The sequence below is a fragment of the Notolepis coatsorum genome (genome assembly GCF_963971535.1).
Source record: "Notolepis coatsorum genome assembly, chromosome: 1".
Lineage (NCBI taxonomy): Eukaryota > Metazoa > Chordata > Actinopteri > Aulopiformes > Paralepididae > Notolepis > Notolepis coatsorum.
In genome coordinates, this window is record NC_140165.1 from 797,627 (window position 1) to 822,610 (window position 24,984).

Consider the following 24,984-nt stretch of genomic DNA (forward strand, 5'->3'; position numbering starts at 1 on the left):
TTGACCACCAGAGAGAGCCTATACCCCCCGCAGACCCCCTTCCCCGACCGGTCCAAGCGAGACCCAGCTACAAGGAAGGAGCAGCATACACTGCGGAGAGGCTAAATAAACGACTACAGGATCTAGAGGACCTGACAGAAGAAGAAGAGGGAGAGGAGGAGAACCAAGCCCGACGACAGCACAGTACTCCACCGGACCAGGAGGTCCAGTACAGCCCAGGCTATACCCCCGCGGCGCTGCGCTACAGACCCCCGACTCTATTCACGGGTGAGCATGACGCACGACCAGCCCCGAGGAACAGCACCTGGACCAGCGGGCCATGGTACCCTGCCGGTACCAGCCCACAGAGAGGCGCAAGAGGAGACTCGCCTAGGAGGCCTCTCTCCCAACGCTCACCGATGTGCCAGCCATCCACGGCGTCATGCATTGGCACACCGACGTTTCCAGACTTCACCCATGAGAATCGAGCACAGTACACGGAGCTCCGGATGTGCTTAGAGACAATGATGGTGGATGTCGTTGACGAACGCCACAAGTATGCAATATTACTGAAGCACCTGAAAGTACCCCGAGCGCACAATATAGCGCTAGCCTATGCCACCTCTACGACCCCATACACCGCGGCTCTAGCAGCGCTGGACCAGAGATATGGACGTATATGGGATTATGTAATCCAAGAGATAAGGCATATTGACCGCCTACCCCCAGCAACAGACAATCGCTCACTAGACGACCTGTCTATAAAAGTGCAGTCCCTGGTAGGGATGCTGGGAGCGCAACGAGAAAAGGGTATGCACGAGCTATACGCCAACTCTAACGTCGAGAGGATTTTAGAGAAGCTGCCGCCCGCCAGACAAGAGCGCTTTAGGCGGCAAAGAGACCACCGTGATCCTAACGGTCCCGAACCATCCCTCCTCGATTTAGCCGACTTTCTGACGAGAGAAGTCAGCAGCCTACGCTTGGATACATTCGTGCGGAGCACACCAAGCTCCAGAGAGGGACCTAGGAGAGTAAACGATGGAAGAAGATCAGTGACTGTCATGCACCAATCAGAATCAGTACCGAGCAGTAAGAACCACAGTACCCCCTCGAGAAAAGAGAAGTGGAAGATGGTGTGCCCGTACTGCGAGAAGGAACACTGGCTGTCACAATGTGACCTGTTCAAGAAGATGAATGCAGAAGAAGTGAGTCAATGGATAAAGTCCAACAGGCGCTGTTACCGATGTGCGCGCAGTCACATGGCAGCCGAGTGCCGCCTAAAGAAGAGGTGCAGTCGGTGTGACGGAGCCCACCTAGATGTCCTACACGACAGTAACAGAAGAAAGCCTGCACCTGTACCATCGAGCAGCACAAAGGCAAGTGTCATGTACATTGACCCCGCCAGCAGCAGCGGCGCCCAGGTGCTCTTAAAGGTAGTCCGTGTAACATTGAGCCACCAAGATAAAGTCATGGACACTTACGCCGTCCTTGATGACGGGTCAGAGAAGACCCTTCTCCTCGCATCCGCTGCGGCCCAGCTGGGACTGCGGGGGAGCGAGAACCAGATGACGATTCGGACAATAAGAAGAGATTTAAAGATGATAAAAGGCGAGAATGTCTCCTTCACTATCGCAGCAAGCGGGCAGCCAGAGAGACGGTATAGGATTACAAATGCTTTCACCAGCCAAGAAATAGGACTATCACAGTACACCTACCCCATCGCCAAACTGATGGATAAATATGTGCACCTGCGTCAACTACCTATCCCGCTCATAGACGGCGCCACCCCGACCCTGCTGATAGGCTCCGACCATGCAGACCTCATAGTCCCGATAGACCGGGTCCATACAGGACCCAGAGGCTGTCCTGCAGCAGTCGAGACCCGCCTAGGATGGACACTACAAGGCCCCCTCGCTAAATCTCTCAACCGAACAGCAGCCACTAGCTGCCTCCACTCCAGAGTGACAGAAGAAGACACCACTCTCCTGCAGCATGTCGAGAGGCTATGGACACTAGAGACAATGCCCTTTAAGAACGAAAAGAAAGACATTCGTTCTAAAGAAGACATTTACGCCATAAACCTCCTCGAGCAAGGGACAAAGAGAGTCACAGTCGGCGGAGTGATGAGATACGCAACTCCACTCCTGATGCGAGAGGGAATGCCCACCTTTCACGCCACAAAAGAAGCTACGGAGCGGTATCTATTGAACACAGAGCGGCGCCTAGCCAAAGACCCCGCTCAAGAGAGTGTGTACCGCGCTGAGATTGAGAAGCTAATCACAGCGAGACACGTAATGAAGATTGACATTAAAGAGGCCGATCAGACGACCGAATCATGGTACGTGCCGCACCACAAGGTCCACCACAACGGCAAGGATCGCATTGTGTTTAACTGCAGCTACCAGATCGGATCCCAGAATCTGAATAAAGAGCTCTTGCCCGGCCCCACACTCGGCCCCTCTCTACTAGGCGTGCTACTACGCTTCCGCCAGGACAAGGTGGCTATCAGCGGGGATATCAAAGGGATGTTCCTGCAGGTGAGACTAGTGGAGGAGGATAAGCCCCTACTGCGGTTCCTATGGAGAGAGAGGATCGGAGATGAGCACCCAGCCATCTATCAATGGGAAGTCCTCCCCTTCGGAACCACATGCAGCCCGTGCTGTGCTACATTTGCACTGCAGAAACACGTCGCAGAGGACCCAGCAGCAGATGAAGAGGTCCGACACAGTGTGAAGAACAGTTTCTACGTGGACAACTGTTTACAAAGCGTTTCGACCCAAGAAGAAGCCGAGGCTCTCCTACTCAAGCTACGCGCCTCCCTGATCAAAGGCGGCTTTGATCTCAGGCAGTGGGCCAGCAGCGACCCGCAAGTATTGCGCAGCTTCTCCCCCGCGGACAAGGCAGCCAGTAGCGAGACCTGGATGGCGACCATCCCAGGAGAAGCCCAAGAAATGACACTAGGACTAGTCTGGCGCTTCAAAACAGACTCGCTCCACTATAGACACAAACCCCTGACCACGGAGCAGGGAAGGTCGACGGCGATACCGACCACCAGATGGAGTGTGTACAGAACACTCGCCAGACAATATGACCCGTTGGGATGTATTCTACCTTACACCACCAGGGCAAAGATGATTGTACGAGCACTATGGGACAAGGACCAGGGCTGGGACGACCCAATACCCGCACACCTTGCCTCCACATGGAGAGAGTGGGAGACGGAACTCCGCTCACTCCCAGGCGTCAACATACGCCGCAGCTACTTCCCACCCACAGTGAGGCCAGAGACATGCAAGATGGATCTACACGTCTTCAGCGACGCCTCCGAAGTAGCCTATGGATCTGTGGCCTACTTGCGTGCCCAAGAGAAGGGAGGAGAGATACACACCGCTTTCATCCTGGCTCGCTCAAGAATAGCCCCACGAAAGCAACAATCTATCCCGCGTCTAGAGCTCTGCGCAGCCCTAGCAGGAGCGCATCTAGCCACGTTAATCCAACGTGAACTCACCATCCCGGTGCAAAGAACAATCTTGTGGTCAGACTCTACGACAGTACTCACATGGATCAAGTCTGATTCATGCAGATACAAGGTCTTCGTGGGAGTCAGAGTCACAGAGATTCAAGAGTTAACAGAAGCAGCGAGCTGGCGGTATGTGGACACCAAACACAACCCAGCTGACGTCATCACCCGGGGAATGTCCCTAGATGACCTCACCCGTCACAACATCTACAGTGACGGACCAGAGTTCCTCAAGCTCCCGGAAGAAGAGTGGCCTACGCCCACCCCACGGGAAGCGAGAAAAGAGGAGGCTGAAAACAAGAAACCTATGTTCTGTGGATTGAGCACAGTCGCCTCCACAGCCCCCAACATAGATGATTGCCTCACCCTACAGAGTGCGCAGCTAAAGACATTCCTGTGGCACCACCCAGAGATTCAGCCCACCACTGACATTTCAGCAGCTGACTACGAAGAAGCAGAACTTCTCCTACTACAACGAGCCCAGAGAGACTCGTTCCCCGATGAGCTAGACCAGGGGTGGCCAACCAGTCAGAGACTAAGAGCCACAAAAAAATGACTGTGGTACCACAAAGAGCCACACCATATACCAGCATTTCTCAACCTTTTTTTTCAGTCACGGCACCCTTCATGTGTTTATAGGTCTCACCCTCTGGCCTCTGAAGTTGCTAATGTCTTTTTTATTTGGGCCTCACAGGGTTAAAAGTATCCTGTGAGACCCACGGTTGCAAAATTACAAAATCACTTTTAGCCATTTAAAAAAATTATGTTTATTTAAAAAATGTTAAAGGGGAACTATTTTACTATTTCTTTCACTATTTGGGCACTTTTACACAATTCCTGTGAGTCTATGGAACACCTAGGTTTTTTTTTTTTTAAATGCATTGTTTTGTATTTCTAATCAAGTACTAAAAACCGCATTTTTCTACCTCAAGCCGTTTTGAGGCTGGGCTCCAACCACTGTGTGGCCTGGTGCCAACTGCCACATCAACTGCCACATTATTATGCAGCTGAGAAATCTCTGACATCACAGATATGCACATTTTCAGATGACTCAGTTCAGTGAGGGTGAATATTGTGAGAGGAGAATTGGAAGAATTCGCCAATATGAGAATTAGAGACATATATCCTATTAATATAAGTCCACATAGCTAAGAAACAATGGTAAACACTGAAAAAAGCCATTTATAAGATAGTTCCCCTTTAAGCACATGTATAGTCAATTGGTCCTGTTGTTCAGCCTCACAATGCTATTTGATAGTAAATGTGTTTATATGTCCCACCCTCTGGCCTCTGAAGTTGCTAATTTCTTTTTAATTTGGGCCTCACAGGGTTAACCTCTAAAGCCCGAGATATACAGTAAAAGTGTATATTTTCAGCATTATGTTTGTTTACCAATTATTTTAACTGTTATTAGTGAAATATAAGATTATAGAAATCTCAGGGCATTGAGTCGGAAACCGGCGCATATTGACAGGAGGAAGTGGCACAGCCAAAAGTGAGTGTAGTCTTTTGAAGGAAGAGACTCAGGGCTTTCAAATTTCGAAAAACTACCCTACCCAGCCCCTGTCAATCATCTGACTTCTGGATTTACTTTTTAATTTCTCTTATTTTTTGGGATTATCTCCCACAAACCTGAACGTTATTGCCATAAAACAGAACGCAGTTAGTTTCTCTACCTTTCTGTGAACGTCTTGCAAAAAACGGTGTTGCAATATGATGAAGAATGGTGGAGAAATTTACATTATAAAAAAGATGGCAGAATTCAGTACTGTATCTACAAAACCTTCTGTTTAATCATCTTCCCTTTATTCATTTGCTTAGATTTTTCAGGTCTGGTCAATTTTAGCATGGTGTTATTTACAGTCAAAGATATATATATTTTTTTAAATAGAATTGATATTCTCCTTTGGTTCATTACAATTTACTCAAGCCTAGTAACAGACACACTATTTCTGACACTGATCCATATATGTCCCTAGATTCAGATACCAAGAACATGCAAATGGACCATTTAAAAAAAAATTGTAAATGTTTATTCTACGTCCTTATGGAATGAGTGACATAAAAAAAAAAAAAGTAAAAAAAAAGTAAAAAAAAAATAAAAAAAAATATATTTTTTTTATTTATTTTTTATGGATGGAAGAGCCGCACATTGACGGGCAAAGAGCCGCATGCGGCTCGCGAGCCGCGGGTTGGCCACCCCTGAGCTAGACTGTCTACAGGGAGGAAAGCCCGTCCCATCAGACAGCAGACTGCTCCACCTGGCACCCGAGAGTGACGCCCATAATCTCATCAGAGTGGGTGGTCGTCTGCGGAGAGCCCCCGACCTACCGGATGACGTTAAGTACCCGATAGTCTTGAACAGCCGACACAAGGTCACAGAGCTGATCATAAAGAAATACGACGAGGATGTGCACCACGCAGGAGCAGAGAGAGTCTTCGCGGAGATCAGACGTCGCTATTGGATACTTCAAGGGAGAGAAGCAGTGCGACGCTTCCAGCGAACCTGTCTAGACTGCCGAAAGTGGCGCGCGCAGCCCAGCATACCCCGGATGGCTGACCTACCTCCCTGTCGCCTCTGACTCGGCGACAAGCCCTTTCACTCCACAGGCATGGACTGTTTTGGCCCGATGTATATAAAGAAAGGAAGAGGAACCGAGAAGCGGTGGGGTATTGTATTCAAATGCATGACCACCAGAGCGATACATATCGAACTCCTTCCAACCATGAGCACAGACTCATTCCTTATGGCCTTCCGAAGATTCACATCGCGGAAAGGAAAACCGTCTACATTGTTGTCTGATCACGGGACAAACTTCAAAGGCGGAGAAAGAGAGCTGAGAGAGAGCTTCCAAGCTATGAACCCAGAACTTAAGACCCACCTCGCTCCATCCCAGATTGACTTCCAGTTTAATCCCCCGAACGCACCCCACTTCGGTGGAACCTGGGAACGAGAAGTACGTTCTATAAAGACAGCCCTGTACGCCGTGCTTGGGGCCCAGACTGTGGCGGAAGAAGTCCTAATGACAGTCCTCACGGAGATCGAGGGAGTATTGAACTCCAAGCCCCTCGGTTACGTCTCAAGTGATGTAGCAGATGTCGACCCAGTCACCCCCAACACACTCTTGATGGGGCGGCTGGACCCCGCGCTACCCCAGACAATGTACAGGCCTGAAGAAGCGAACGGCCGAAGAATGTGGAGGTACAGTCAAGTACTGGCTGACAAGTTTTGGAATAGCTTCCTACTCCACTATCTACCGTCTCTACAGACCCGCCAGAAGTGGGTAAAAGAGAGAGACAATTTGACAGAAGGAACAGTCGTCATGATTATCGACCAGTCACTACCCAGAGCTATGTGGCCGGCTGGCCGCGTAAGCAAAGTGATCACCGGTGCCGATGGCAAGGTCCGAGCAGCTGAAGTGCTCGTCCAAGGGCGAACTTACACACGACCCGTGGCGAGGCTAATAGAACTGCCAAGACTCCCAGACACTATCGATGACGACCATGACCCCATGACTTTGTGAGTTGACTGACCCTTACAGCGGACCTTGAGTGGTAGACAGTGCGGTTAATCTGTCTCTTCTTAGCTAATTAGGTGGGACTAATTAGGGTGCGGCTGATCAGATTAAACCGAATATATATATTTATTTATGGATATATATTTAATAGTATTTGTATATCGTTTGATATCCCTTGTATATTCTTTGTACATATACACTGAATATCCCTTTAGTCTACTACAGCCCATAATAGTTCATTCTCTCATTGGACAAGAACCTGGCGCCAGCAGACAGGCCCCTTGAGTCAAGTTCAATAGTGCCGAACATGTCCCAACTAGCCCCGGTTCCGCGTAGGAATACGGCTACCGAAATACGAATGGTACTATTTGTTCACCGTGCATATAAATAGGGCGCAAGTAAAGTAGAACTTTTTTTTAGTCCATTAGTCCTTTACCCTCCAACCTAGTAACAGACGTGAAGCCTCACCCACGACCCACGTGTGGTGCAGTATGGCCTATTTTGGCCCCAGAATAGGCATTGAGACCTCGTGTAAATTCATAGCTGAATTGTCATAGTTTGGCACTGTACCGTCGAGTGGGACGTATTTCTATTAAGTTAATAATAGTCTATTATGTATGGTGCATCGTTCGGTTAAAGTTCTAAAGTGAGCAGCACCCCCATCGTTTCCTCGCGTTATCTAGAGTCTTAACCAGGCTGGGCAGACCACGCGTGGTGCTTTCATCCGAGGAGTTCTGGGCGAGGACGAGTGGACCTGCACATTGGATTACCTACCCGGACGACTGCTGAGCCTATACGGCATGGAATATCTATTTGCTTTGGGTGCTTTGATTTGTGGAGCGGATAACAGCCAACGCCAGTGAGTGTTGGAATTACCCCCGAGAGGAGCCCAGGTGAGACGGCGCTCAACCCAGACCGAGGCCGCCTCGCTTCTCCTTCGTTGTGGACCTACAGCTACCGTCTACAAGAGGGCCCAAGTGTATTCATCTGTGGATCAAGATCCTGCGGGCACTGTTTTCTGTACCTGAATTCTCCCCAGGAATCGTTGGCCAGATGGGATGCAGCTGACGGCTCTCCAAACCCCCCCCCCCCCCCCCTTACTGACTTACAACCAGCAGGACCCCTTTAGTATCCCGCTATAATCCTTAAGTACCATCGCTATAGTTCCCTAAAGAACCAGGTTGTATACTTGCTTCCTGCGTAACCAGAGATTGGACATTCAGTGTTGATTTGCCTACGAATACTCATTTGCCTTACAAGTGCATTCAAATCATAAATGTAATTAAGTGAATGTTGTATATACCTTTTGCTATATTAAACCTTCGACTGTTATATTTGTGTGGACCTGGTTTCATATGTGGGAAAGTGTTCATCATACTTAGATATCGTGTACTGGATGGCCAGAAGTTAAAGTACATCAAGCGGTAGTGGTTTAATGATACCATACTTATCAATACAGTCAGGGAATTGTACCCCTCAGTTACAGTAAGAGTTAGGTTTATAAACTGAGGTTACGGTAAGAGTTAGGTTTATAAACAGTAAGGTTAAGGTAAGAGTTAGGTTTATAAACTGAGGTTAAGATAAGAGTTAGGTTTATAAACTGAGGTTAAGATAAGAGTTAGGTTTATAAACTGAGGTTAAGATAAGAGTTAGGTTTATAAACTGAGGTTAAGATAAGAGTTAGGTTTATAAACAGTAAGGTTACGGTAAGAGTTAGGTTTATAAACTGAGGTTAAGATAAGAGTTAGGTTTATAAACAGTAAGGTTACGGTAAGAGTTAGGTTTATAAACTGAGGTTACGGTAAGAGTTAGGTTTATAAACTGAGGTTACGGTAAGAGTTAGGTTTATAAACTGAGGTTAAGATAAGAGTTAGGTTTATAAACTGAGGTTAAGATAAGAGTTAGGTTTATAAACTGAGGTTAAGATAAGAGTTAGGTTTATAAACTGAGGTTAAGATAAGAGTTAGGTTTATAAACTGAGGTTACGGTAAGAGTTAGGTTTATAAACAGTAAGGTTAAGGTAAGAGTTAGGTTTATAAACAGTAAGGTTAAGATAAGAGTTAGGTTTATAAACAGTAAGGTTACGGTAAGAGTTAGGTTTATAAACTGAGGTTAAGATAAGAGTTAGGTTTATAAACTGAGGTTAAGATAAGAGTTAGGTTTATAAACTGAGGTTAAGATAAGAGTTAGGTTTATAAACTGAGGTTAAGATAAGAGTTAGGTTTATAAACTGAGGTTAAGGGACCTAACAGTTAACGGATGGTTACGTATGCCGGTCATTTACCCACAATTCAAATGTCAATATTGTAGCGCTGAGAGATGGGAGTCTGAGGCGGTGTCTCAAAGTAGAACCAAGAGTATTTAACCCTTTTACTGCCACACAACAGAAGGTTAACCCTTTACTATCACACGACCGATGGCGATGCTCCATCATTAGCATCATTAGCTCCGCATCTGCACAATCACTACAATATATATATTAAGGCTGTCAAAGTTAACACGGTATTAACGCGTTATCGCCCGATTCTATTAATGCCACTATTTCTTTTAACTCACGCTTAACTTTTAAGATTTTAATTTAAAATTTTTTAACTAGACTTCACTCGGGTGTATTATTGATGCTCTCATTGATACTATGTTTGTTTCTGAAGTGTGTGTGTGTGTGTGTGTGTGTGTGTGTGTGTGTGTGTGTGTGTGTGTGTGTGTGTGTGTGTGTGTGTGTGTGTGTGTGTGTGTGTGTGTGTGTGTGTGTGTGTGTGTGTGTGTGTGTGTGTGTGTGTGTGTGTGTGTGTGTGTGTGTGTGTGTGTGTGTGTGTGTGTGTGTGAGATATATATATAGAGAGGGGGGTGAGAGAGATGAGGAAGGGGCAAGAGAGAAAGAGAGTTGGGAGAGTGTGTGTGAGAGAGAGAGAGAAGGGGGGGGGTGATTACTCAGCCCTTGTGTGTGTGAATGTGACAAGTTCCTAACGTTTTCTTTCCCCTATTATTTCATGCACACTTTATTCATTGTTTTAAATTATTATTTTCTTTTAAGTTATTTTGTGCATCACTCTGTTTTGAATTTGATGCAAATTTGCAATGCATGAGGGTCATCCTTTTGTGTTAAATGGCTGCACAAAGCAAGCATTTGTTGACTCATGTCATGTTGATAAGAGCATTAAAACTTGGAACTTGAAAAAGATCCGTTTAAGGTAGATACAAAAATTAATTTTTTAAAATGCGATCAATTTGCGATTAATCGCGAGTTAACTATGGACAATCATGCGATTAATCGCGATTAAATATTTTAATCGATTGACAGCACTAATATATATATATATATATATATTTTCCTATAGGTTGCCAATGGAAACGAGCCCTGGTCATCGGGGGGTGGAGCCTACAACAACAACGACACAGCCGGAGGATGGGACGCCCAGGGATACACACAGACCCAGCAGGGTACCACACACACACACACACACACACACACACACACACACACACACACACACACACACACACACACACACACACACACACACACACACTTCAGAAACAAACATAGTATCAATGAGAGCATCAATAATACACCCGAGTGAAGTCTAGTTAAAAAAATTGAAATAAAAATCTTAAAAGTTAATCGTGAGTTAAAAAAAATAGTGGCATTAATAGAATCGGGCGATAACGCGTTAATACTGTGTGCTTGTTTTGCAGTGAATGAATGCTGCGAGCAGTGGTAATAATAATCACTTCCTATATTTGGTTCGCGTTTGGTCCGCTGAAGCCGAACCGAGACCTACGTTTTCAGGCGGACCAGAGTTCGCCTGTTTGGTCCGCGAACCAAGTTCGACACGCATTCACACAAACCCGAAAAACCGGACTATCGAATTCTGGTCCGAAAGTCCGGACCAAACAGCCCCTGTGTGAAAGCGACCTAAGAGCGATCAGGAACTGAGAGAATCGATTTTCAGCTCGTGGCACCAGCGTGCACACGTACACATATACCGGTACTATCGATAATCTAGCGGTTATTTGTAAACTATTCATAAATAGGCCGAAAAATGACAACGTTCTAGAATATTACAGTACAGGGCGATTATCATGGAATCTTTTTTCTTCTTCTTGAAAACGAGGGCTTTTCAAAATGCTATAAAACGGAAATGAACCGATAAAAAAACAATCCGCTTCGACAATGTTGACTGGAAAATGAGTCATTGATAAGCGACGGGCAGATTAGACACATAGCCATAATTTAAAACATAGATTAGGCGATATTAACGCTAGGGATGGGTACCGAATACGGTACTTTTGAGGTACCGAACCGAAACACGTCGGTACTACCAAGTATCGATTCAAGAGAGATTATTATTTTTTTTTTTTTTACTTTCTTTTTTTTTGTCAACGTTCACACGCACAATATATGCTTACCTAGGATTTGACTTGATTCAACAACAAAGCAGTCGGAGCAATGGCAAGCTGAAAACGGTCGAAATTGTAGTTATTTGAAGTTTGGATAATTTTTTTCACGACTGAGGTAGGTAAATAAATTTTTTTGAGACTAAAGTACCGAAAAAAAGGTACCGTTGGGTACCGGTATCGATTCACAGGTACCGGTACCGTATATCGGTTCAAATGTGAAAGGTACCCATCCCTAATTAACGCTAACATTGAAGTGGATGGTGGGCATTCAAGCACTAAATGTGCGCCCCCTGCTGGGCACTGAAAGTGTTAAAGCATTTGATTTTGGACGTGGTGTAACACAATCTGTCCATCATCGGCTGACCTAGTAAAATAAGATTGAACCTGACTGCATCCGACAATTTGTTTGTATAAGAAAACAGGTTGAGACGAAAAGACAGTGTTCCTGACAAACGTAACCGTATGAAGCACGTTCTCAAGGGGGCTCATGGAGAACCAAGCATCTCACTGTAATGTACATTATTATGCACTTTAGACAAATAAAAACAAACTTGAACTCGAAGCTATAACCCGTTCTCCTCAGTTAGTTGACTGGCGGACTATGAAAACAACGTGCGTCACACGACGTCACCAGCCCTGTGTGGTGGTCTGTGTGCAGGTGTTGACGATGACGATGGTGAGTGGGACGAAGAGTGGGACGACCGGTCGACGGGGGGCTACCCAGAGACCCCGGACGACCAGGACGAGGGCGGCGCCTCGGGACGAAACACACACACCATGAAGATGTCCCTGAACAAGTGAGTGTCTGTCTCTCTCTCTCTCGCTCTCTGTCTCTCTGTATCTCTCTCTGTCTCTCTCTCTCGCTCTCTGTCTCTCTGTATCTCTCGCTCTCTGTCTCTCTGTATCTCTCTCTCTCTCTCTCTCTCTCTGTCTGTCTGTCTGTCTGTCTGTCTGTCTCTCTCTGTCTCTCTCTGTCTCTCTGTCTCTCTGTCTGTCTGTCTGTCTGTCTGTCTGTCTGTCTGTCTGTCTGTCTGTCTGTCTGTCTGTCTGTCTGTCTGTCTGTCTCTCTCTGTCTGCCTGTCTGTCTGTCTGTCTGTCTGTCTGTCTGTCTGTCTGTCTGTCTGTCTGTCTGTCTGTCTGTCTGTATGTCTGTCTGTCTGTCTGTCTGTCTGTCTGTCTCTCTCTGTTTCTCTCTGTCTCTCTCTCTCTGTCTCTCTCTCTGTCTCTCTCTCTGTCTCTCTCTCTGTCTCTCTCTCTGTCTCTCTCTCTGTCTCTCTGTCTGTCTGTCTCTCTCTCTCTCTCTCTCTCTCTCTCTCTCTCTCTCTCTCTGTCTCTCTCTCTGTCTGTCTCTCTCTGTCTGAATGAATGAATGAATGAAAACTTTATTTAACAGATTGCAGAATGGGTACAATACAGTACGGCTCAATACACACAATTGTTAAGGGGATGCAGACCAGAGAAAGACTTTCGTCTTGTTTACATCAGGGTCCCCCATTTTCAATTCATAGTGACATTTATGACATACACAACATACATGACATTTATGGCATAGGGACATACATGACATACAGGTATTTAGTACTGTTACATTTGTGACATATACGATATTCAAATATACAGTACTGTTACCCATAGATCCTGACAGAGTATATACATATGATGGGGAGGAGACTACATTAGGAGGGGGTGGGTGGGTGGGAGAGAAATATACATACGGTGGGGAGAGAATATATACATGCGGTGGGGAGGAGACTGTACATTAGGAGGGGGGGGGGGTGGGAGAGAAATATACATACGGTGGGGAGAGAATATATACATACGGTGGGGAGGAGACTGTACATTAGGAGGGGGGGGGGGGGTGGGAGAGAAATATACATACGGTGGGGAGAGAATATATACATGCGGTGGGGAGGAGACTGTACATTAGGAGGGGGTGGGTGGGGGCGGCTAGGTGGCGCAGTGGGCAACGCGCTCGCCACCAACGCAGGAGATGCTGGGTTCGAGCCCAGCTCTCTGCGTTGCTACCAGCTTGGCTGGTCGTTCATACTAATACAATTGGCAGTGTTAGGGGGTGGGAAGCTGGTGGATGGGGATCGGACGTTGTGGACAGCGACTCCTACAGGTCGGTTGGTGCGCCTGCGCAGTAGAATCAGGAAGCAACGAGGGCGGCGTGTCCCTCCCACGCAGACCCTCGCCTCTGAGAGATCGCGCTGTGCAGGTGAAAAGATGCGACGGCTGCCTCCTCGAGTACCGGAGGGGACGCGTGATGCAAGGCTTCGTCCACATTGCAGCCGGCTTGTGGGAGGCATGGCCTAGCAACGTTCGAGACAGGGGAGGGGAGAATTGGACAATACGAAATTGGGGAAGGGAGAAAAATAGAAAATGGGGAGAAAAAGTAGATAAAGAAAAAAAAAGGAGGGGGTGGGTGGGAGAGAAATATACATACGGCGGGACAAGAATATATACATGCGGTGGGGAGGAGACTGTACATTAGGAGGGGGTGGGGGGGTTTGGACATTTACGGTGGCCAGTTTCCACTTCACCATGGAATCATTCAGTTGGTAGAGACTCGACACCCTGCGTGAACACGTGAAGATGTATTTTCCTCACATTCACTTGTATGCAATAGGCTCCAACTCGTTTTAAACCCTTTTAACCGATAATCATCAAACTGAAATCATTAGCGCAAAATCCTTAGCTCAACAAATAGTACAAATTCAAACACAGTCAAATCATTCAAACACAAACACTCAAGTTAAGACACTGGAAGTATTATGATATGGTTATATACACATGGCTGTGCGGTGGGTCTGGATTAATTATTATATGGTTATATACACATGGTTGTCTGGATGGCTTTGTGCTTGTTAAAGGTGCTATAGATATTATAGATAATATTTGTATGTAGAGTAATCATTCAAAAGAACAAACATTAAATTCATAAATAAAAGTATTGTCGTCAATAGACAAGACATATAGACAGACATGACCGACGGAGGAGGAGAGGGTGAACGGGAGAAGAGGTGGGGAAGACATGCGACAAGTTATCCCCCGGGAGCGAGAGGCGAACCCGGGATGGCCGCGTAGGTGTGTGAGGCACTGGATTTGGATGGTCGACTATGATTGGCCAAAATTTGCCGTTAGTCACTATTGGTCGACTAAAAAATTAAAAATTTTAATAAAAGTATAATATATATATATATATTTTTTAACATTTTTTGTATCATTCCATATGCGCTGTGGGGGGGTGCTTAATGTCTGAAGGAGTCGACTGAAGGCTTCTTGTCCTCTGTGGGGGGTGCTTAATGTCTGAAGGAGTCGACTGAAGGCTTCTTGTCCTCTGTGGGGGGTGCTTAATGTCTGAAGGAGTCGACTGAAGGCTTCTTGTCCTCTGTGGGGGGTGCTTAATGTCTGAAGGAGTCGACTGAAGGCTTCTTGTCCTCTGCAAAAGCATGCAATTGGTCCACTGATGGATACATCTTGATATTTGTCTAGTCTAGTGTGTTCATTAGACGGGTGAAATCCTCTTTCAGTGCCTCTGTGCCTGTTTTCGTAGGCAGTTAGCCTCTGGTATGCACGCCATTAGCGTTTAGGCCTCTTTTCTTTTGGAAAGAATGATAAAAAAAATAAAAAAATTATAAATATATATATATATATTTTTTTATATATTCGACTAAGAGGTTGGCCAGTCGACTACGGCTCCTAGTCGACTAATGGACTAATAGGGGTCAGCCCTGGTATAAACACACAGTAAATGAAATGGAAACGGGAAGTGGAAAGCAAAGGAAGAATGATCATTAAGTAGACAACCTTTTGTTTTCTCTTGTGCTGCTCCAGGTTCCACTTCTCCAAGGCCGCCAGCCCAGACATCTATCTGTTGGCTAAACCGATGCCTAAAGGCAAAGACAGACTGCTCATCTACGTGAGTCACTCTTTTCTGTCTCCTATTAGACTCTCAAGACGAGGTTGGTCTGTCGCCTTGTCTATCAATCTCTATGTAACACTAACCCATCCTTACTGCAGCCGATAGACCACCGCAGCACTTCCGGGATTCTGAAATCACGGGAGAGAGAGCGCGGGGGTGGGGGTGGGGGGGGGTGGGTAGAAAATGAATGAATGTGGATGAGAGCCTCGACATTAAGTGGTTGTAGCTACGGCTGTGGGGGGCGCGGGAGACCCGATCCGATAGATTTGTATACGCCTGAGTCTCGTGAACACGGAGAGACCGGTCCCAAGTCGATCGGCATTTTCTCGGCCGAGCTATAGTCGCTTTTTCGCACCTACTCCCGAAACGACGCATGCGCAGATTGCCCACGGAGTCTAGGTCTATCAATCTGCGCATGTGTAGTTTGGGAGTAGGTGCGAAAAAGCGACTATAGCTCGGCAGAGAAAAATCTATTGGATCGTGTCTCCAGCGCCCCCCCACAGCCGTAGCTACAACCACTTAACGTCGAGCCTCTCATCCACATTCATTCAGTTTCTGCCCCCGCTCTCTCTCCTCCATGAGCTCAATGCAGCGCGGAAGGGCAGTAAGGCTGTTTCCCCCGAAGCCTGTTTTTGGGATTCGAACTTCGGCAGGGTTTTGCGAACGGACGTTCGAACCTTCGTTTTTAATTAAACATTTATTTATTTTTAATTTTTTTATGCTCAAACTAAATCCTCAATTTGAATAAAGTGATTAATCTGATTAAATTAGTCTTTTTTCTTTCATTAAATCAACTTTCCAGCCCCAGACCCAGCCCAGGGAGAAGCCCCAGCCCAACTAAATCAATGAAATCAACTTTCTAATGAGTCTAATATAACTCATCAGTTTATTTTAATACTATAATATTAGTGTAGTCTAATCTGTATCTGCAACTGTGAAGAAAACCCCCATTGGTTTAAACAGAATTAATAGAAACAAATAATAAAAAATAAAAAAAAATCTTATTTTTTATTAAAAATAAACGAAATTCGAATGTTGATTTAGAATTCGAATGCCAACGTAACGAACGAATGTTTTGAACGTTCGAGCGTTTGGGCTCAGCCCTGAAGTGCAGTGGTCTATGCTGGCATGTTTCAGGGGTCACTCAGTGTTCAGTCACTCACTCCTCACTCAGTAGCAGCATTAGCTCATATTGGGCCATTCCTCCAGATCCGGGACAAAAGTATATAACAATTCTTTTTGCCATTTTCTTTGCTCTCACAATGTTTGTATCCCATCCGTGTAAAGTTTCACTTTCAGTTTTGGCAAATGGTCGTTTGAACTTCCCACCACAGTCAGGACAGCTGAAACCCGGGCCAATAAAAACGTACTGTCTTTTTACTATTATGTACCCTACTACTATGCTACTATACTTATACTACTACTACCTATGATGCTAATATGTCTATACTACTATGCACTCAAGTTTCGACACTATTTGAGGGTGGCAGGGTGGCGCAGCGGACTAAGCGCTCGTCACCAACGCGAGAGACACTGGTATCGAATCCGGCTGTCTGCGTTGCCTCCGGCTCGGGCCGGCCGTCATACTGGCTCAATTGGCAGAGTCAGCGGGGAGGGAAGTCGATTGGGTGGTATTCTGGTCGTTGTAAAACAGCGACTCCTACAGGTCGGTCAGGGCGCCTGCACAGCGAGGGAGGGAAATGGTGAAGGTAGTGTGACCTCCCACACGTTACACTTCACCAATGAGAGTCCGCGCTGGCAGGTGAAAAGATGCTGCTGGCTGTCTCCACATGTATCGGAGGGGACATGTGATAGTATCTATCAACCCTCCCTAGACCGACCAGTGGGGGGCACATGCGAGCAATGACCAGGAAGGGGAGGGGGGAATTGGCACGACTAAATTGGGATGGGAGAAACACACCGAAAAACAGGAGGAGAAAAAGTGGATAAAAAAAGAAAAAAGTTTCGACACTATTTGACGAACAACGCCACTGACCTTAGCTGCCAGAGATGAACCCCTCCTGTTGAATATAAAAAAATACCTCCTCCGACCTCCTTGATTGACAGGCCGTATCAACCAGTCGATTTGAAGCACAAGGGCACATAACACTCCTCCAGTGCACTCTTTATGTGTTCTACGCTTGTGCGTCCTTGTGCGTGTGCTGGAAGAACACGTGATACACAATTTCCGGGGACCCCTCGTCTCCTACTGTGCTCTCTATAGCACCAACTAGTGGTGAAAAACTAAATTCGATACCTTTAACCTTTTAGGTTGTCGCGTGGCCACTGTCCGTCTACAAACATGTTGACATTAATGAACTGCAATGTGATGCCCTCAATTTGATGGACAGTCATGTCTCCATATCTATATTAAACATCTAGAATCAGCCCATAAGTATTCTATCTTTGTCCTCCCAATTTCTCTAAAATGGAATGTTAGCATAGCGGGGCGTTTCTCAGTGAGGCCTTGGGGCACAGCTAGCTAGCTGCAAGCTAACCGGTTCTCATCGAGGCCTTGGGGCACAGCTAGCTAGCTGCAAGCTAACCGGTTCTCATCGAGGCCTTGGGGCACAGCTAGCTAGCTGCAAGCTAACCGGTTCTCATCGAGGCCTTGGGGCACAGCTAGCTAGCTGCAAGCTAACCGGTTCTCATCGAGGCCTTGGGGCACAGCTAGCTAGCTGCAAGCTAACCGGTTCCTATCGAGGCCTTGGGGCACAGCTAGCTAGCTGCAAGCTAACCGGTTCTCATCGAGGCCTTGGGCCACAGCTAGCTAGCTGCAAGCTAACCGGTTCCTATCGAGGCCTTGGGGCACAGCTAGCTAGCTGCAAGCTAACCGGTTCTCATCGAGGCCTTGGGGCACAGCTAGCTAGCTGCAAGCTAACCGGTTCCTATCGAGGCCTTGGGGCACAGCTAGCTAGCTGCAAGCTAACCGGTTCTCATCGAGGCCTTGGGGCACAGCTAGCTAGCTGCAAGCTAACCGGTTCTCATCGAGGCCTTGGGGCACAGCTAGCTAGCTGCAAGCTAACCGGTTCTCATCGAGGCCTTGGGGCACAGCTAGCTAGCTGCAAGCTAACCGGTTCTCATCGAGGCCTTGGGGCACAGCTAGCTAGCTGAAAGCTAACCGGTTCTCATCGAGGCCTTGGGGCACAGCTAGCTAGCTGCAAGCTAACCGGTTCTCATCGAGGCCTTGGGGCACAGCTAGCTAGCTGCAAGCTAACCGGTTCTCATCGAGGCCTGGGGCACAACTAGCTAGCTGCAAGCTAACCGGTTCTCATCGAGGCCTTGGGGCACAGCTAGCTAGCTGCAAGCTAACCGGTTCTCATCGAGGCCTTGGAGCACAGCTAGCTAGCTGCAAGCTAACCGGTTCCTATCGAGGCCTTGGGGCACAGCTAGCTAGCTGCAAGCTAACCGGTTCTCATCGAGGCCTTGGGGCACAGCTAGCTAGCTGCAAGCTAACCGGTTCCTATCGAGGCCTTGGGGCACAGCTAGCTAGCTGCAAGCTAACCGGTTCTCATCGAGGCCTTGGGGCACAGCTAGCTAGCTGCAAGCTAACCGGTTCTCATCGAGGCCTTGGGGCACAGCTAGCTAGCTGCAAGCTAACCGGTTCTCATCGAGGCCTTGGGGCACAGCTAGCTAGCTGCAAGCTAACCGGTTCTCATCGAGGCCTTGGGGCACAGCTAGCTAGCTGCAAGCTAACCGGTTCTCATCGAGGCCTTGGGGCACAGCTAGCTAGCTGCAAGCTAACCGGTTCTCATCGAGGCCTTGGGGCACAGCTAGCTAGCTGCAAGCTAACCGGTTCTCATCGAGGCCTGGGGCACAACTAGCTAGCTGCAAGCTAACCGGTTCTCATCGAGGCCTTGGGGCACAACTAGCTAGCTGCAAGCTAACCGGTTCTCATCGAGGCCTTGGAGCACAGCTAGCTAGCTGCAAGCTAACCGGTTCTCATCGAGGCCTTGGGGCACAGCTAGCTAGCTGCAAGCTAACCGGTTCTCATCGAGGCCTTGGGGCACAGCTAGCTAGCTGCAAGCTAACCGGTTCTCATCGAGGCCTTGGGGCACAGCTAGCTAGCTGCAAGCTAACCGGTTCTCATCGAGGCCTTGGAGCACAGCTAGCTAGCTGCAAGCTAACCGGTTCTCATCGAGGCCTTGGGGCACAACTAGCTAGCTGCAAGCTAACCGGTTCTCATCGAGGCCTTGGGGCACAGCTAGCTAGCTGCAAGCTAACCGGTTCTCATCGAGGCCTTGGAGCACAGCTAGCTAGCTGCAAGCTAACCGGTTCTCATCGAGGCCTTGGGGCACAGCTAGCTAGCTGCAAGCTAACCGGTTGTAGTGGACCATGTTTTTGAATGACAAATACTTTCAAGGCTAATATTCCATTTTGGGAAAACTGAAGGACAAATGTAGAATGTCTGGTGGAGAATACATGAAAGACACAATATTCATGCCAACTATTTCCAATGACTAATTATAATCTAATTCCAAGGGTATATTTAAAAATTTTAAATGTAAATTTAAAAAGATTTCTGTACAAAATGTTTGTGTATTTTGCTTGGTAAATGAGACCTATTGTCTCTCCCTCCCTCCCTCCCTCTGCCCTTCTATCCCTCCCTCTCTTTCTCTCTCCTCCCTCTCTCCCTCCTCTCCCTCCCTGCCCACCCCCCTCTCCCTCCTCTCTCTCTCTCTCTCCCTCTCTCTCTCTCTCTCTCTCTCTCTCTCTCTCTCTCTCTCTCTCTCTCTCTCTCTTCCTCCCTCGCTTCCTCCTTCTCTCCCTCTCTCACCCCCTCTCACACCTCTCTCTCTCTCACCCCCTCTCTCTCCCCCCCCCCCCCTCTCTCTCCCCCCCCCCCCCCCTCCCCCCCCATAGCCAGGTGAAGTGGGACCGGTCTGGCTCTACCCCCAGAGTCCTCTGGACTGTGCCGTCGCCGACCCCAAGAAGGGGAGTAAGATGTACGGCCTCAAGAGCTACATCGAATACCAAGTCACAGCCAGTGTGAGTCTCGACCACACACACACACACACACACACACACACACACACACACACACACACACACACACACACACACACACACATACACACACACACACACACACACACCCCCATACACACACACACACACACACCCCTAGCTGTCGCTACTGTTTGTATGCTAACATTAGCTACCCTGTGTAACCACCTACTTATACATTGATGTCACACACTTACACACACTCACTCACTCACTCACTCACTCACTCACTTACACACACACACACACACACTCACGCACGCACGCACACACACACTCACTCACTCACTCACTCACTCACTCACTCACTCACTTACACGCACGCACACACACACTCACTCACTCACTCACTCACTCACTCACTCACTCACTCACTCACTCACTCACTCACTTACACACACACACACACACACACACTCACGCACGCACGCACACACACACTCACTCACTCACTCACTCACACTCACTCACTCACTCACGCACGCACGCACGCACGCACACACACACACACACACACATTCCGGCTCACACACACACACACACACACACACACACACACACACACACATACACACATACACACACACACACACACACACACACACACACACACACACACACACACACACACACACACACACACACATTCCGGCTCACACACACACACACACACACACACACACACACACACACACACACACACACACACACACACACATTCCGGCTCACACACACACACACACACACACACACACACACACACACACACACACACACACACACACACACACACACACACACACATTCCGGCTCACACACACACACACACACAAACTAACCACCATTCACTCATCTTGTTGCAGACGACCAACAGACCTGTCAATCACCGATACAAGCATTTCGATTGGCTGTACGAGCGCCTGTTAGAGAAATACGGTTCGGCCATCCCCATCCCCTCCCTACCTGACAAGCAGGTCACAGGTCAGTGGCTACTATGCCAACCGTTGTCACGGCGATAATGTTTGGCCTTAAAGCCACAGTGCACACTTTCATGTAGACACCATTATTCACAATCAACAATACAGTAAAATTAGGCTATTTAAGGCTGCCACGAGGAGAATATTCAACAAAATATATCATTATCGGGCGGCCGGGTAGCGCAGCGGACTAAGCGTCTGTCTACCACCACAGAGACAGTGGGATCGAATCCAGCTGTGGTGCCTCCGGCTTGGCAGACCGTCCATACTGACACGATTGGCAGTGTTAGCGGGTGGAAACCCGGCAAGCGTTCAAGTTCAAGTTCAAGTTTCTTTAATAGTTGTCATACAGAAGTACAGAATACTTTTATACAAAATGCTTCTTACTGTTACGCTCCAGAGACTGTGCTAGACAAGATAAGTATGAAATAAAATAGTATAGCATGTAAATTAGAAGTAGAAAATGAGGTCCCAGTGTTCAGTATAGACATATGTACAATGTTCGATGCAGAATAGAAGTAACTGAGTTACCATATAATATACAATATACTATGCAGTGTACTAATATACAATACTTTATAGTGCAAAGCAGAAATGAGATGAGGTACAATTTAGGTACAATTTACAGTAAGGTGTACGAGTTGTAGTGCAAATCCTTTATCAATAAATATAAAGTGTGTTTAGGTGATCTAAAGTGTGGAGAGTGGGTGCTGCAGTGTGTTGTTTGTTTAAAGTGAGTGTGTGCGTGTGGATGTGTGTGCTGTGTGTGCATTTGATGGTTGTTGCATAGTGTTTATTGTTCGTTGAGCAGCCTGATGACCTGGGGATAGAAGCTTCTTCTGAGTCTTTCTGTGCTCGCCTTGAGACTCCGGTATCGCTTGCCTGACCGCAGCAGTTCAAAGAGGCAGTTGTTTGGGGTCCTGGTCCTGGTCGTTGTAAAACAGCGACTCCTACAGTTCGGTCGGGGCGCCTGCACAGCGAGGGAAGGCTCTGGGGGAGGTAGTGTGATCCTTCCACACGTTACACTCCCCCAGTGAGAGTCCGCGCTGCCAGGTGAAAAGAAGCGGTGGGCTGGGTACACATGTGTCGGAGGAAGCATGTGATAGTCTCCGCCCTCCCAGACCGACGGTAGGGGGTAGAGTGCGCAACGACCAGGAAGGGGATTGGGAATTGGCATAACAACTAACATTGGGAGGGGGGAAAAGAGAATAATTTTTTTTTTAAATAAATATATCATTGTCAGATTGGTTGTGATACCTTGGTATGATTACAGTAAACAAATGAGACCCCTGCTGAAAAAACTGGTAGCCTAGTTCTCATGGACCTAGTTCTCATGGGGGGGGGTGGGGGGCAACAGTGGCTCAGGAGGTAGAGCAGTCGTCTGGTAATTGGAAGGTTGCCGGTTCGATTCCCGGTAGGGGTGTGTAACGATGCATCGATTAATCGAAATGCATCGATTCTAACGTGTTCGATTCGATGCATCGATTTTAATATTATGTTAGAATCGATTGTAATCTAAATTAATCGAAAATAAATAAATTAATTAAATCTATTATTTTTTAATGTTTCTTTGTGTGTGTATTGTTTTTATTGACCCTATAGTCCATTCATGCTGAGTGAATCAGTTCCCCCAGCCACATTTGTGTATTCAAAATGTTTGGGGGGAATTAACTGATCGAATCGATCAGTTAATCGAAAATGTATCAAAAATTTATCGAATCGAATCGAATCGTGGTCAAATGAAGAGATTTCACGATGCATTGAATCGTCGCCTGAAGAATCGTAATCGAATCTAATCGTTGTGAGGTCGCCTCGTTTACACCCCTAATTACCGGACATTGATTAGACAGAATCCATGTCGAAATCCTCTTCATAGAAGTGCCTTTTTAAAGGGTCAGTTCACAGTTTTTCTTAGTGGCATGGAGGTGTTTGTGACCATGGCCTGCTCGTCTGACCTCTGCCCTCTGACCCGCAGGGCGCTTCGAGGAGGAGTTCATCAAGATGAGGATGGAGAGGCTGCAGGGCTGGATGAACCGCATGTGTCGACACCCCGTGATCTGTGACAGCCACGTGTTCCAGCTGTTCCTCACCTACAAGGACGAGAAGGTGTGTGTGTGTGTGTGTGTGTCTCGGTGTGTGTGTGTGTGTGTGTGTGTGTGTGTGTGTGTGTGTGTGTGTCTGTGTGTGTCTCTGTGTGTGTGTCTCTGTGTGTGTGTGTGTGTGTTAGGGCTGAGCCCAAACGTTCAAACCTTCGAACCTTCGTTCGCTACGTTGGCATTTTAATTCTAAATCAACATTCGAATTTTTATGGCGGTCAGGTGGCGTAGCGGAGATTGCGTTTGTCACCAACACTGGAGACGCTGGGTTCGCCTGTTCGAGCCCAGCTCCCGGCGTTGTCACCAGCTTGGCTGGCCGTTCACACTAATACAATTGGCAGTATTAGGGGGTGGGGAAAGCTGGCGGGTGGGTCCTGGGCGTTGTGGACAGCGACCCCTACAGTTCGGTCGGGGCGCCTGCTCAGCGAGGGTAGGATCTGGTGAGAGGTAGTGCGGCCTCCCACACGTTACACTCTCCCGGTGAGAATCTGCGCGGCCAGGCTGGCTGCCGGCTGGCTGCACATGCGTCGGAGGAAAGCACGGGACAGTCTCCGGCCTCTCGGACCAACAGTAGAGGAAAGTGCGCAACATCCAGGAAGGGGGTTGGGAATTGGCATAACGACTAACAGTGGGATGGGAGAAAAATCTGAAAAAAGGAGGGGGAAAAAATATCTAAAAAAAAAAAAAAAAAAAACATTCAAATTTTTTATATGTTTTTTTTTTATTCATTCTGGTTTTTCTTCAGTTGCAGATAAAGATTAGGCTACACTAATATTATAGTATTAAAAGAAACTGATGAGTTATATTCATTGAAGAAAGTTGATTTAATTGATGTAGTTGGGCTGGGGCTTCTCCCTGGGCTGGGTCTGGGGCTGGAAAGTAGATTTAATAAAAAAGACTAATTTAATCAGATTAATCACTTTAATCAAATTGAGGATTTAGTTTGACGGTATTTATAAAAAATAAAAAATAAATTATAAAGACAAGTTTGAAATTTATTTAGAATTCTTTTTTTTAAATTAAAAACGAAGGTTCGAACGTTAGTTCAAAAAACCCTGACGAAGTTCGAATCCCAAAAACAGGCTTCGGGGACGGCCTTAGTGTGTGTGTGTGTGTTAGGGCTATCAATTGATTGTCTGTCTGTCTGTTGGTCTGTCTGTCTGTCTGTCTGTCTGTCTGTCTGTCTGTCTGTTGGTCTGTCTGTCTGTCTGTCTGTTGGTCTGTCTGTCTGTCTGTTGGTCTGTCTGTCTGTCTGTCTTGTCTTGTCTGTTGGTCTGTCTGTCTGTCTGTCTGTCTGTCTGTCTGTCTGTCTTGTCTTGTCTGTTGGTCTGTCTGTCTGTCTGTCTTGTCTGTCTGTCTGTCTGTCTTGTCTGTCTGTCTGTCTGTCTGTCTGTCTGCCTGTCTGTCTGTCTGCTGTCTGTCTTGTCTGTCTGTCTGTCTGTCTGTCTGTCTGTCTTCTGTCTGTCTGTCTGTCTGTCTGTCTGTCTGTCTGTCTGTCTGTCTGTCTGTCTTCTGTCTGTCTGTCTGTCTGTCTGTCTGTCTGTCTGTCTTCTGTCTGTCT

At 47.2% G+C, this 24,984-nt stretch overlaps 1 protein-coding gene across 1 annotated transcript in view; it reads left to right on the forward strand.

Annotated features, from left to right (window-relative positions):
• Positions 1 to 9,286: 9,286 nt before the first annotated feature.
• LOC311239708 (sorting nexin-9-like) overlaps positions 9,287 to 24,984 on the forward strand; it is a gene marked incomplete at its 5' end in the record, with an annotated part of 34,495 nt that continues 18,797 nt past the window's right edge. Inside the window, 7 exons of the mRNA XM_084328118.1 lie at positions 9,287 to 9,292; positions 10,356 to 10,458; positions 12,077 to 12,215; positions 15,256 to 15,340; positions 20,207 to 20,332; positions 21,214 to 21,331; positions 23,303 to 23,433. Coding sequence (XP_084184244.1) covers positions 9,287 to 9,292; positions 10,356 to 10,458; positions 12,077 to 12,215; positions 15,256 to 15,340; positions 20,207 to 20,332; positions 21,214 to 21,331; positions 23,303 to 23,433 — 708 coding nt within the window. The remainder of the gene's footprint in view (positions 9,293 to 10,355; positions 10,459 to 12,076; positions 12,216 to 15,255; positions 15,341 to 20,206; positions 20,333 to 21,213; positions 21,332 to 23,302; positions 23,434 to 24,984) is intronic.